Source organism: Salvia miltiorrhiza, chromosome 4 (assembly GCF_028751815.1).
Source record: "Salvia miltiorrhiza cultivar Shanhuang (shh) chromosome 4, IMPLAD_Smil_shh, whole genome shotgun sequence".
Taxonomy (NCBI): domain Eukaryota; kingdom Viridiplantae; phylum Streptophyta; class Magnoliopsida; order Lamiales; family Lamiaceae; genus Salvia; species Salvia miltiorrhiza.
In genome coordinates this window covers 42758338-42772381 of record NC_080390.1, presented here as the reverse complement: position 1 = coordinate 42772381, position 14044 = coordinate 42758338, and the positions used below count along the sequence as shown (strand labels likewise).

Here is a 14044-nt window from a genome sequence, read left to right as displayed (position 1 = left end):
TATCCTACGCGCAAACACAAAAAGAGGTAAACCTCTTAAGATAAGACATTTAATATGAAGATGTAACGCCCCAAATTTTCTTATTAAATAATTAGTGCATTAAAAAATATTTATGCGTAAAATAACATAAATTTTAAATCATAGTGAAAAAATTAAATAAAAACATATAAAAATTTTATAATTAAAAAATAATTTATTCTTTCTTTCCTAGACCATCATCTTTCGTCCCGCCTTTCATCGCTCGAGTCGTTTTCTTAAAAAGTATATTATTTTAGGAAAAATCTCAATGGGGTTGCATTTATCCTAATTATACGAAATATATCAATAAAAATATATGATTATAACATTCATCACATAGTCTATAGGTCATGCTCTTATTCCCAAGACACAAAATCTCCTGTACATTCGGGTGTACAGTATCATTTCGATAACATGGTGGCGTCATTTAGTGAGTGTCATTTCAATATAGTGTTAGTGACATTTCGAGATAGTGCTATTTATATAACATGATAGTATCATTTGTAAAATAAAATAATGTTAGTGTCATTTCAAGATAATGTTAGTGTTAGTGTTATTTACACTTGGGTGTACGGTACACCCGGGTGTACAGGAGACCACCTGTTCTCAAGATAGCCCGTATGATAAACCACATAACTCATGTATGTGCTTATTCTCCTAATAGCTCGTAGGCGAAATCACATAACTCATCGGTCATAAGCTTATTTTCATCTGCATCTTACATAATTAATTGAGCAAAACATATAATAAGAATAAATGATTTAAATGCAAAATTAAAACCCCACCTTAACCTTCCTCTTATCATGTAAAAGCAACTAAAAAATAAGTCTCGCGTGCCAAGCTTATAAATGAACTAGTACGTCCTCACATGCGATGTACGTATCACAATATATTTTATTATTTTTAAAAATTTAAATTATGTAAAAATATCAAAATGTCATTATTTATGAGATAGATTAATATGTAAAAAAAATATATTAATTTAAATATTAATATTTGATTTAAGATAGGGTATAATAATAACATTATAAACTTAGTGAGTATAATATTAAATTAATGAGTATTGTATAATAATAATAATAATAATAATAATAATAATAATAATAATAATAATAATAATAATAATAATAATAATAATAATAATAATAATAATAAAATTTATAGATTGTAAAGCAAATAATTGAAGTCTATATTATTTTGAGAAAATACCACTAAACCATCAATATAACAAAATTAATAGTTGTCGTTTAATATAACAATGCTGGGCTCTTAAAATTTCAAACTATATTATTATTAAAAGTTAGTATTTAAATAGCCCAAAACTAATTAAAAATTGAGAAAAATACGAATAATATAAAAAGGAAAATATAACAACTAATATGTTTACATAAATAAATAAAAAATTTGTACACATAATTAAATAAATCTATATAATATTTAAATTCTAATTTTTAGATATATAACTAATTTTTTATTTATAAATTCATATTAAAATTAATACAAACTTTATTCTTCTTAACTGCATTAAAAATTATTTCAATTTAAAATATTTGAATTTAAAATAATTATAATTAAACAATCATGTAAACTTATATATTCACCAACAAACAAAAATAAAATGCAAAAAGAATATGATGTTCAATATTAGGGATAAATGAGAGAGAGAGCAAAAATTAATTTTGACTTTTAAACAATCATAACTTATTTGTTTTAAATTATTTTTTATAGTAATTTTTACATCGAATTAATGGTTTTATCGTAATCTTTAATTTAACATCTACGTTGAATATTTTTTCATGAATCGAAGTTTATGATTTAAAATAAATAAATAGAAAAAGAAAAAAGAAGAGAGAGCAAATTTTGGTGCGAAAAATTAATAAGAGAGAGAAAATTTGGACGGAAAAAATTTCACTTTTATATTATATATAGATTATGAAATCATCATTAAAAGTATGCTTGAATAATGAACGCACTCTATTAAAGAGTTAATATAATCTTTAATAAATCAACTAATTTTACTAATAAAATTATATTCTCCACGTCTGCGAAATGAGTACATATATTTTCTCTTTGGTCTATCCACCAAATAAGTACTCATTTTCTTTTTTGGTAAGTATATCTACACAATCCGCTCACAATAAAAGTGGACCCCTTGTTCCACTTATACACATTTAATCAATTTCTTATAACCCGTGTCACTTAAATGAATGCTCAAGAGGTTAAAATTTTTTAAAAATCAATTTATTTATAAATTTTGGTTAAAGTTTAAAAAAGATTTAGTTAGTTTTATTGTTTTCTCAATATTGTAGTCTTTTAGTAATTTTTTAAATTTTTTAACGATTTTTTTATTTTCTATTTTTTTATTTGTAGTTTTTGTCCTTTAAAAATAATAAAAATTAAAAGGTTATTAAAAAATGGGTAAATATTCAAGGGGTTATTGCCATAAAATACATCAAGTTTGCCAATTTTCTGGTTTATATCATCACCTTTTGTTTTGGCTAGAAAATACATGAATTTATAATTTATTCGTAAAATTCCCACGGCGAGTATCTCCGGTGAAATCGAAACTTATGTGTCATTTACGTGGCACTGACGTGGCATTTAATTTATTTGAGAATGATGATGTGTTGTCATTTCTCCCCCCCCCTCCAACACACTCACCCCACAGACCGTCCCCCTCCCCCAGCCCCCGCCGCCGCCGCCACTTCTCCTGCCCGGCGGGCGGAGCTTTCCCCTTCTCCCAACCCCGCCGCCACCACTTCCCCTCTCGATCTCTGCCGCCTTCACCCAAAGTCTTCCAATCTGCAAATCTGTAATTGAGCATGGTGAAATTGGTGGTTTTGGTTGAGTTTTTGAAGAAATTGGTGGTTTTGGTTGAGGGAGAGAGATTGGTGGTTTTGGTCGAGGGAAAGAGACTGGAGGGCGACGGAGGGCGGGCTCTGTTGGTGGAGGAGGGCGGCGAAGGGGGAGGGTCTGCTGGTGGGGGAGGGCGGCGAAGGGGGAGGTTCTGCTGGTCGGGGAGGGCGGCAGAGAAGGGGCTCTGCTGGTGGGGGAAGGCGGCAGCCCGGATCGACGAGATCAATCTGGCCAGCCTCGCCGCGGCCCGGATCGAGAGGGCCGCAGTAGAGGAGCTGGTTGACGAGTCCATTGGGTATGGGATGGATGCGGAGACTGTGAGGATGATTGAGGCGGTGGCGCGGCTGGCGTTTAGGTGCCTGCAGGCGGAGAAGGAAGCCAGGCCCTCCATGGATGAGGTTTGAGTTGCTTGAATGAGATTAGGGAAGGCGATATTGTGGTGGTGGAGAAGAAGACGAATGGGGAGTTTGAGTATGAGAGGGCGGCGGCGACGGCGGTGACACTACCGTCGCTGGAGAAAAGAGAAGGGGAGGGGCTGTGCGCGTGTGTGTGCGGCGCAGTGGGTGTGTGCGTGTGTCTGTGTGTGTGTGTCTGAGAGAGAGAGAGAGAGAGAGAGAGAGAGAAGTGTGTGTATGTGTGATTTGACAATTCCGGCAGCCACGTTGGCAATTCCGGCAGCCACCTCAGATTAATTTGGGCGAAATTATAAATGGTGGGATAATTATGAACAAATTATAAATTCATGTATTTTTTGGCAAAAAAAAAAGTGATGATATAAATCAGAAAATTGGTAAACTTTATGTATTTTATGGCAATAATCCCAATATTCAATTTTGTCCCATCGTATAAGCGTTTTAATAAAAATATCATAACTTAAGGATAAGTGCATACAAGTACTCATCGTTTCAGAGTTTAGTTATTTATGTCCCAAAAAAAATATTCGACATCTAAAAGCTGACGTGGAATGCTGAAATTCCACATTCGCAACTTACGCAACATATTTTATTAGTGTGGTGAATGTGTCTCGTAAGTTGCGAATGTGGAATTCCGACATTCCACGTCAATTTTCAGAATGTCGGAATTTTTTCTCGGGGCACTTATCCTTAAGTTATGACATTTTTGTTAAAACGCTAATACGATGGGACAAAATCGAATATTTACCCTTAAAAAATTACAGAAAAAATTACAATATACAGAAAACAATAAAACTGTTAGGTCCGGAGGGTCTCGAATAGGTGTATGGAGGGGGAAAACACCTATAGGCTATTTTTGTTCGATGAATCAAAACGAAACTTTGAACACAAACTGACTCAACCTGTTTACTGAAAAGAGTTTTAACCAAAACAGGGTTGACGACTGATACTGAATACTCTTCAGTAAGAGTTACCAGTTAAGTCAAAGACTTTAACTGATACACGTAAAACTTCAGTCGAGTTTGATAGACAGAGATATGTTATGAATCAAACTGACTATCAGAGGATAGATCAGTTAGACTGATAACACACGCAGCGGAAAACTTTAGTTTCGTAATAGCCTGTGAGTTAAACACGTTGTCAGTCGTTATGTTTCTCTTTGCAATTAAATGGTTTTCAGTTCAAGGAGATACGAGCGCCATTAAGGAAGTAAGAACTGAAAGTTGTAACTAACACAGAGATTTTTACGTGGTTCGAAAAACACTTCCTACATCCACGGTCGGTTGATCAGACCAACAACTTCACTGGGCAAGTGCTTACGGGTGCACTGCAAACTGATGCTCATGCTTACGGGTGCACAGTAAACTTGAACGTGTGCTAGGGGGTGCACACAACCGAGACGACTGAAGATCCAATCTTCAGTACCAACACACCTTGTTGGATTTCTCACTCCTAGCACACACTGGGCACTAGGACCTCACGGAGACAGAACACCTGTCTGAACTCCTTTTCGGCACAAACACTCAATTCGGTTGGTTGAAGAGAGGTTTGAAAACTTGCCAACTAAACCACAAAGAACAAGTTATTTGCAGTTAGTTTAACCTAGGCTTTGGATATACAATATTTGCCTAAGGTCTAAGAGAATGTATGTAATCAGCAGTGACTGATTTTTGGCTTTGTGATTCTCTTCTTCGATTCAAACTTTGGAGAGGTTTGGTTTAGCTGAGTAGCAAATTTGGCAGCGTTTCAGCTTATGTTGTTGAATCGGTGAAGATTGAAGTGATCCTCGAGCTCTATTTATTGGAGACGTCTTGAATAGATCCGTTGGCGGAGATGGTCTTCAAGATTTCTTCCGTTAGAGAGTAATTTGAACTTGGGTTGAGGCTTCAATCTTCAAGGTTCCTTGTTTGGTGAGAACGGCTTCTTTGAAGAGCAGGAGATGCGACATCTCTAAAAAAGTAACCACCAAAAAGGAATGGCCTCTGCAGAGAAAGGACAATCTTGATATCTCTGCATTTAATGCGGCTGTACTTCGGGAGTGCGTGGCTTCCTTTGAACGTTGGAGGTTCAGTCCGATGAAGAATGTTTAACTGATACTTGACTTTAGTATCAGTCCGCTGAATCCACGTGGCACGCATTGAGTAATCAGTCGAAACTGATCATTCGACTGATACTTCAGTCGGCATCTTCAGTCTTCAGAACAGCAACTAAACTAGAAAAAGAACTCTAGCACTTGAGTTCAAAATAGTTCTAGTCTATTACAAATGAGACCTATTGAGTTTGGTATCATCAAAACTAGGATTATGATATTTCATTAAGTTCCCAACAAAAACTAACTAAATTCTATTTTATTTTGAATCAAAAAAATTTAAATAAATTTATTTTATAAAGTATTTAACCATATTAGGTTAAGTACCAATTTCTCCCCGACGTCGACACCCCTATCGCCTTTAGCACCATATACTCAGGGTCCGCGCTGTTTACTACGTCAACGTGTCAAAACTAAACCAAATCCAAATTCTATGAATCAAAAAAATTAAATAAATTAATTTTATATAGTATTTAACCATATTGGGTTAAGTACCAATTTTTCCCCGACGTCGACACCCTTATCGCCTTTAGCACCCTATACTCAGGGTCAGCGCTGTTTTCTTACCTCAACGTGTCAAAACTGAACCAAATCCCATTCCCCACATTTTAATGATGCTTTTAACACCGTTAGAAAAATTATTTTTTTTAAGCAAAATTAAATTGTTGCACCACCGGCTCTCAAAATTCAACGATGTCATATCTTCCTCCAAAATTGGCGTCCTTTGAAATTGTCGCCGTCGCCGAAACCTTACGAAGCAGAACGATCCCATCCTCTCTCCGTCTTCTTCTAACACACAGCTAGGCCAAGGGTGAATGTTAAAGTACATGTTTCTTTAAGCCGGGAATGGGCGATGTTGCCCTGCTTGCGGTTCACAGAACCCAAGCCGACTCTTGCTGAATCACAAAGCAGCGATGGAGACTGCTCGCCGGCCTCACCACAGGAGGAGCCGCGACTGATCTATTTCAGCGAACGAAAGTGAAGAAGACATGGAGAGGCGACGAAGAAAGTCAACAAATGGTGACCCCTCGCCGGAATTACAGAGGCGGTAGTGGCCGACTTGTATCAGTAGGAGGGAAGATAGCTAGGGCTTGATTTTCGAAAGGGGGGACTCGCCAATGTTTTCTAGCGAAGAATTAAGAGCGAGAGATTGGAAAAAGGTGAGCAAACGTGGAGAAGGCGGAGCCGGCCTCGCTGGATTCAGCCACGGCGGCTGGCGCCACAGGAGAAGAGAGAGAGTGTGGCATTGATCTGTTCAATTTTGGCTCGTTGAAGTAGTAAACAACGCTGACCCTGAGTATAGGGTGCCAAAAGTGATAGGGATGTCGACGTCGGGGGGAGGGGGGGAATTGGTACTTAACCCAATCATATTTTGTCTGGATAGCATTATTGAAAGATATATTTGTAAACTTAATATATATATATATATATATATATATATATATATATATATATATATATAGGGTGTGGTTCTAGAGAGAACTACATTATTTGTGAGAACGGGAGAACCATCAAATCTAATGCATCCACTGTAAAAATTAATGCATTCGCTGTTAAAATTAATGCACTAAAAATTAAAAAAAAAATGCTCCCTTCAGGATTCGAACTCAGGATCTTCATTCATCCAACAAGATGATGCATCCACCGTAGATCTTGATGATCGAATGGCTGAAAATGGTTCTCCGGTCTTCTTTTATTTATGGTTCTTTCTTGAACCTCTCCCTATATATATATATATATATATATATATATATATATATATATATATATAGGGGGCGGTTATTCAATAAACCACCCTTATTTTAAGAATTACGAACCAGCAAAAATGCATGAATTTTATGTATAATACGCATGAATAAACTATATAAATGCATGAATTGCGAAAAAGTAATTTTTTGCTACCTTTGGGATTCGAACTCAGGAACATGAATTTATCCAACAAGGTGATGAATCAACCGTAGATCTTGATGATCTAAGGGCTGAAAATGGTTCCTAATTTATATTTTAAGAAGCGTTCTTATTTTAGCTTTTCCCTATATATATATATATATATATATATATATGGAGGGCTACCATAAAAATACGTTTGAGTGTATAAGAACAATATAAGAACAATATATAGCCGTAGAAAAAAGCTTTCGGCGTGCGACTAAAAGCTTTCGGCGTGCGACTTTTTGGCCCAACGCCCCACGACCCTGCCGGTGTGCTCCCTCTGCGTCGAGCCTCGCCGTCCGCCTAAGCCTCGCCGCGACACCGTCGCCCTGGCACTCTCCTCGGCGTCGCCCAGATGAGGCTACCTCCCAAACTCTAAGATCTGAGACTTGAGAGCGCTAGCAGTTGCAGAGATTGGAGATCGGAGCTCTTTGCGCTGCACAACTTCTCGCCGACCATAACCTGCGCGACTGCACCGCGCTGCCACCCTAGGCGGTTCGCCCAGCCAGTCTCAGCGCCTCACCGCACGCAGCAGCAGCAATTCTGCCGTCCAAAAGCAGATCGCTGAAATTTCGCTGCATCCGACAACGCCGTCGCGTTTGTAGCTGCCACAGTGGAGATCACCGCTGGAGTTCTACTACTCGCTTGAAGTCGCATGTTGCTGCTGCTCTGGAAGTAGAGTCAAGGCTGCTTCCGCCACAGTGCCGACGATGGCAGGTTATGCCGACCGGTCGGCACTCAACCTCCCTCCTATTTCAAATAACTTTCGGTCTTCTCCAACGAACCCTAAGCAGCAGGAGGCTGCAACAACACATATTTCTGCCGATGAGAATCAAAATCACGTTGATGTTAATTCTTTACCTACTGCGCGTGCTCTTCTCAATGCAGGAACCTCTGCTTCTGACCAACATGTTCTCGCCGCTGAGCAGCAGACTACGGGAATGCCTGATGTTGCGGCTTCGGAAGGCAACATCAAGGCGTCGTACGCTGCTATGGTCCGTCCTCGTACAGCCCGTAAGCCTGATATCTTGGCCAACAAGTTTGAGGCTTTGAATTCAGAGAAGATTGGCAATAAATACAACTTAGATATCCCTTCTGAATTCTACAAGAAACAAGTGGAAACTTTTGATCATGCTCTCATTGGGCGTCTGTTGCTTCGAAAGGGGGACAAACCGAGAACTTCTTTCGGTCTTAAGGAAGAACTCCAACATCATTGGAGCATTAAAGGTAGCTGGACGCTAACACCTATGGCCAAGGGTTTCTATATTATTAACTTCAGTTCTGCAGCGGATAAGGCGATAGCTAAGCAGCGCAATGGTTGGGATTTGACGCAGGGCGCTTTTCGGCTACGAGAATGGACACGTTTCTTTGATCCCTACAAAGAGATTTCATCGCTATGTCAAGTTTGGGTGCGGCTTTACTATCTGCCGATTGAGTTATGGCATCCTGAGGTTTTCTCGGCTATAGGCAGAACCATTGGTCTTCCAATTAGGTTTGATGGTCCGTCCGTGTATAAAGAAGTCGGACACTTTGCAAGAATTCTCGTTGAAGTTGATTTGGCTCTTCCTCTTCAAGATTCTATGACCATCGGGTGTGACAATAATTCTATTTATGTTGAATTTTACTATGAACAATTACCACTTTATTGTTCTTCATGCAGAATTACGGGGCATAGCCGGGACAAATGTATCAAAAGCAAAGCCAAAGATCATGCCAATCAGTCGAAAAATGATGCCACTGAGAAGGAAGCGGGGTCTAAAGATGTAAATCCCAAGGCTCGTGGGAAAAGTTGGCAGCCTACTGGAAGACCTTTACGGGTTTCTTCCCCGAAAGGAAGACAAAATCTGCAGGGAGAGTCTCTTGACAAGGTGTCAACTGATGTTAATCCCTTTGGTCCTTTGGCTGAGGAGGATCGGGTGATTCAGGGGGATTTTTTAGCGGATGATAGTAGAATGACGGAGAGGCATAGTGATGACGCGGAGGTGGGGTTGCATAACTACCGCTCTCCGATTCACGAGGATAGTTACACTGCTCGGGAGAAGTGCTCGGGGAAGGAGGCTTCGGATCTCTTTGGTCCGGATTTGTTGCATGCAGTTTTTTCGAAAACAGTGGAGACGGGTTCTAGCAGTTGTGAGGAAGTGGATGAGGAAATCTTTGCTGAAAATTTGGAGAATGATGTCCATGTTTTCGAGGGTTCCGAGTCTAGGGTGGATTCAGAGGCTTGTCCAACGGAGCCTACTGTTGATGAGATTAGGTTGGATTTGGCTAAAAAAACAGCGCAGTTGGAGGCAGCTATTAAAGCTCAGCGTGTTAAGGAGGCTCTTCAGTCAAACAGAGATTGCGCTCTTAAACGGCCGCGTGGTAGGCCGCCTAAGCGACAGGGTACTCAAACCGGGAAGAACGACCAGCCGGCAGGAACAATTAAATCTAGGCTGCGTGGAACAGAAGAGGTGGAACGTAATCAACAATCTGAGGATTTGATTAACAAACGTATGCAAGAGGCGAAAGAGTTGGGGCATAACCCAATGGGTTACGTGATTGAACAGCGGACGTCGAAGAGCGGCAAAGTTATGAGTAACGTTGCTGACTTTACAGCTAACAGTTGGGCAGCTAAAGTGGAGAGGGGGGAGTCCCAATCCACTAACACTCATTAGTTTTTATGAACTTGCTTGTTTGGAACGTCCGTGGGCTCACGGATGAAACCAAACTTCTTCTGAAAGAGCATTGTGCCTCTTTTTCTCCGTTGGTGGTTGGTATTCTGGAACCTAAAATGGCTTTTCATAATTGCCCTGCTTCTTTTTGGCGTTCTTTGAATGTGGTTCCTTGTCATCAGAACTCCAGAGTTGATATGTGTTCGAATATTTGGGTGTTCGTTCATCCTGTTGTTTCTGTCAGAATTGAGTTATCTACTGATCAGGTTGTTTTATTGAGTTGTGTTTGGCTTCATCATAACTTTAGAGTTGCTGTGGTTCACGGCTCAAACTCTCATATTGAACGGCGCACTCTGTGGCTGGATTTGCTGAATTATTTTGATGGTCAGACGGTTTTCATTGGTGATTTCAATGCTGTTAAGGGAGCTCATGAACGGATTAGCTCCCGTCTCCCAAATGCAGCCGCTTGCAGAGAGTTCAACGATTTTATTGCTGCTTCTGGGTTTGTGGAACCCCAGACTTCTGGTCTTCGATTTACTTGGTCGGGCCGGAGGTTTATGCCTTCTCATGTTGAGTCAGTTCTTGACAGGGCAATTATTTCGACTTCTTTTTTCGATAAATGGCAGTCTATTACGTCACATGCTCTTCCCCGTGTGACGTCTGATCATGCGCCGTTGGTGCTTATTTGTTGTCAAGCTAAGCAGACTAGTCGTTGTTTCTTCAAGTTCTTACATATGTGGACTAGTCATCCGGATTTTGAGAGTTTCGTTGAAAAATCTTGGCGGGACACGGTGGACACGCGATGTCCGATTTATAGGGTTATGTTTAAGCTTAAACGGCTGCGAAAAGAGCTGCAAAATTGGAATAGAACTGTCTTTGGGAATGTTGATATTTCAATCGCTACTGCGCAGCAGGAGTTATTGGAGATTCAGGCTCAGATTTCACAGGAAGGATATACGGATGCGCTTTTTGACGCTGAGGTTTTAGCTCAGGCGAAAATTAATGTGTCTTTATCCAGAAAGAATAGTCTGCTTCGTCAGAAATGTAGAGTCAAGTGGCTGCATGATGGAGATCGGAACAACTCGTTTTTTCACTCCCTGCTTCGTTACAAAAAGAGATCTTATATGATTGCCCATCTTGAGATTAATAATAAGATGGTTTATGATCAGGAGGAGATTGGTGGTCATATTGTCCAGTTTTTTACTAGTCTCTTTGCTGAAGATCAGACAGCGGAGGTGGATATTGTGAAGATTGAGGCTGTAATTGAGCACACGGTTTCTTCGGCTCAGAAGGCCTTACTGTCTAGGATTCCTGATCAGGAGGAGATTACTGCTGCGGTTTTTGACATGGATCCACAAAGTGCTGCGGGTCCGGATGGCTTCTGTGGTCGTTTCTATCATGCTTGCTGGAGTATCATTAAGCAGGATATCTGGGAGGCTGTTAGGAATTTCTTTGTGGCTTCCTATCTTCCGACGGGTTGCAACTCCAATACTTTGATTCTCATTCCGAAGAAAGAGACGGTGAATTCAGTTACTGATCTGAGGCCTATTGTGCTTTCGAATTTCCTTTTCAAAATCATTTCGAAAGTTTTGGCTACGAGGCTGAGCGGTGTGGCGGCGGAGTTGGTCTCCAAGCACCAGTTTGGTTTTGTTAGCGGTCGTTCCATTCATGACTGCATTATGCTTGGTTCTGAGGGGGTGAACTGCCTCAAGCGTTCTCATGGGGGGATTAACATGGCTTGTAAGATTGATATCAGAAAGGCTTTTGATACCTTACGTTGGGATTTTCTTCTTAAGGTTTTGCGAGTTGGAGGCTACTCTGAAACTTTCATCAGATGGATTGATATTATTCTTCGTTCTGCTAGACTTTCAATTCTTTATAACAACAATCTTTGTGGTTATTTTCAGTGTTCTAGAGGCGTCAGGCAGGGGGATCCTTTGTCCCCAATTTTATTTGGAATTGCTGAAGATGTGCTCAGTGTCCTCTTCCAGAATTGTGTTGATTCTGGTAATATTGTTCCAATGAAAATTACCAGAGGTACTGCTTTCCCTACGCATCTTCTTTATGCAGATGATATTTTGGTGTTTGGTCGTGCAACGACTGCGAATGCTCGTAAGATCACTCATATTTTGGAATTTTATGGCTCTCTTTCCGGTCAGATCTGTTCTATGGAGAAATCTCACGTTTATTTTGGGGACAAGACTCCTAACAGGTTGAAACGTCATATCATTAATATTTTGAAGTTCAGGAAAGGATCTCTGCCGTTCAATTATCTAGGCGTGCCTATTTTCTCTGGGCGGGTCAAAGCCTCTTTCTTGCGTGCAATTCATGATCGGATTATTCTCAAGTTTGCTAGATGGAAGGGCATGCAACTTTCTATGGCTGGTAGAATTTGTTTGGTGAAGTCTGTGATTCAGAGTTCTATTACGCATTCTATGATGGTTTATCGCTGGCCGAGAAGTCTAATTAAGGAGCTGGATTTGAAGTGTCGGAATTTTATCTGGACTGGCGATGTCTCCAAGAGACCCAGCTGCCCGGTTCGTTGGGCGAGGGTGTGTGCTATTAAGGAGGAGGGTGGTCTTGGAATTCGTTCATTTGATATTATGAACAAGAGCTACTTGATGAAGATGGCGTGGAACATTATTGGTGGGCAGAGTTTCAGTCATCAGATTATGCGCAGTAGATATTTGACGCCGCTTTGCCGTCCTACCAAGGCGACGGCGTCTTCGATCTGGTTGGGCTTGAGGCCGGAAATCACTGAGTTAGTTGATGACGCTTATTGTTATGTGGGTGAAGGAACTTCGATCAATTTTTGGAAAGATGATTGGCTTGGTTACTCTCTTGTGAAGCGCTGTGGTGTCCCGGATTTTCTTTTACAGACGCTGACTTGCTCAGTGGCGGATTATTTTTATGAAGGGGTTTGGCATTTCACTCAAAACTTTATAAATGTCTTCCCAGAAATCGTTTGTGATATCCTACTTCTTCCTGTCGGGGAGGGTTCGGATAATAGGTTTTGGAAGAGTTCTGTGCATGGTACGGTCTCTGCTGCCGCAGCTTTCTCAAAACGCTGTCATGGGTTTCCTTCTGTTAAGTGGGGTTCTTGGATTTGGGAAAATTTCATCCCGGTTCGACGTTCGTTGCTTTGTTGGAGGCTGATTCATAAACGTTTACCTACTTTTGATTGCCTCATTAAGCAAGGACTGATTATGCCTAATTTTTGTTGTTTTTGCTATAGGAGTGGGGAGTCTATCGATCATTTTTTCTGGCAATGCAGCGAGCTTAGACATGTTTGGGAGGAATTCCTAAACTGGTTTAATTTTAATGGTGAGCATGTTGATATCAATAGTTTCTTAGTTGCAGCGTGGAATCATAAGCCTAGCTCTCAAGTTCTGACGTACTGGAATGCTGGTATTATTTATCTTCTTTGGGCTATTTGGCATCAAAGAAACGAATGTGTGTTCAAAGGGAAGGTTTTTAGCAGGCAGCGTTTGCTTCAACACATCAGGATTGATTTTAAAGAAGTTGAAGCTAACTTCAGCAAGTTGGGTTGTATGAATAACAGTTGGTCGGATTATTTGATTATTAGGAGGATTGGGGTGGCGTCTAGAGTATCGCCGCCTCCTATTTTTGTGAATGTGCATTGGTGGCCTCCGATTCTACAGTGGATTAAGGTCAACACTGATGGCTCTGCTTTGGGAGCTCCGGGGAAGATCGCTGCTGGCGGGGTTTTTCGGGATAATCATGGTTGTGTCCGTGGGTGTTTTCATCAAGATGGCGGCAAAGGGTTTGCCTTTGAAGCAGAGCTTCTTGCGGTCATTCTCGCGATTCAAATTGCGCATGAGCGGAACTGGAGGTTTTTATGGGTGGAATCAGATTCTACTTATATTGTGAATCTTTTTGGAAGGCGGGATTATTTGGTTCCGTGGCGCTTCGTGGCTGCTTGGAAGAAGACCTTGGGTTTGCTTAGAGATTTAAACTTGCAGGTCACTCATATTTACAGGGAGGGCAATAAGCCGGCGGATATTATGGCAAGCGATGTGGTGCCAAATGGTTGGTGGCTCCATGCGATTGAGGCTATCAAGACG

The 14044-nt window shown here is 40.5% G+C and overlaps 1 protein-coding gene across 1 annotated transcript; it reads left to right on the top strand.

Moving 5' to 3' along the window:
* Positions 1–10078: 10078 nt before the first annotated feature.
* On the top strand, positions 10079–11613 carry LOC131023469 (uncharacterized). Its single transcript, XM_057953011.1, has 2 exons — positions 10079–11502; positions 11547–11613. Exons 1-2 carry the CDS (start codon positions 10079–10081, stop codon positions 11611–11613), a joined length of 1491 nt encoding a protein of 496 aa, XP_057808994.1.
* The last annotated feature ends 2431 nt before the right edge of the window (positions 11614–14044 follow it).

Coding starts and splice junctions, on each gene's coding strand:
- LOC131023469 (XM_057953011.1), top strand. CDS start 10,079: ATGGCTTTTCATAATTGCCCTGCTTCTTTTTGGCGTTCTTTGAATGTG. Junction 11,503..11,546: donor AATTCAGTTACTGATCTGAG/GCCTATTGTGCT, acceptor TCATTTCGAAAG/TTTTGGCTACGAGGCTGAGC.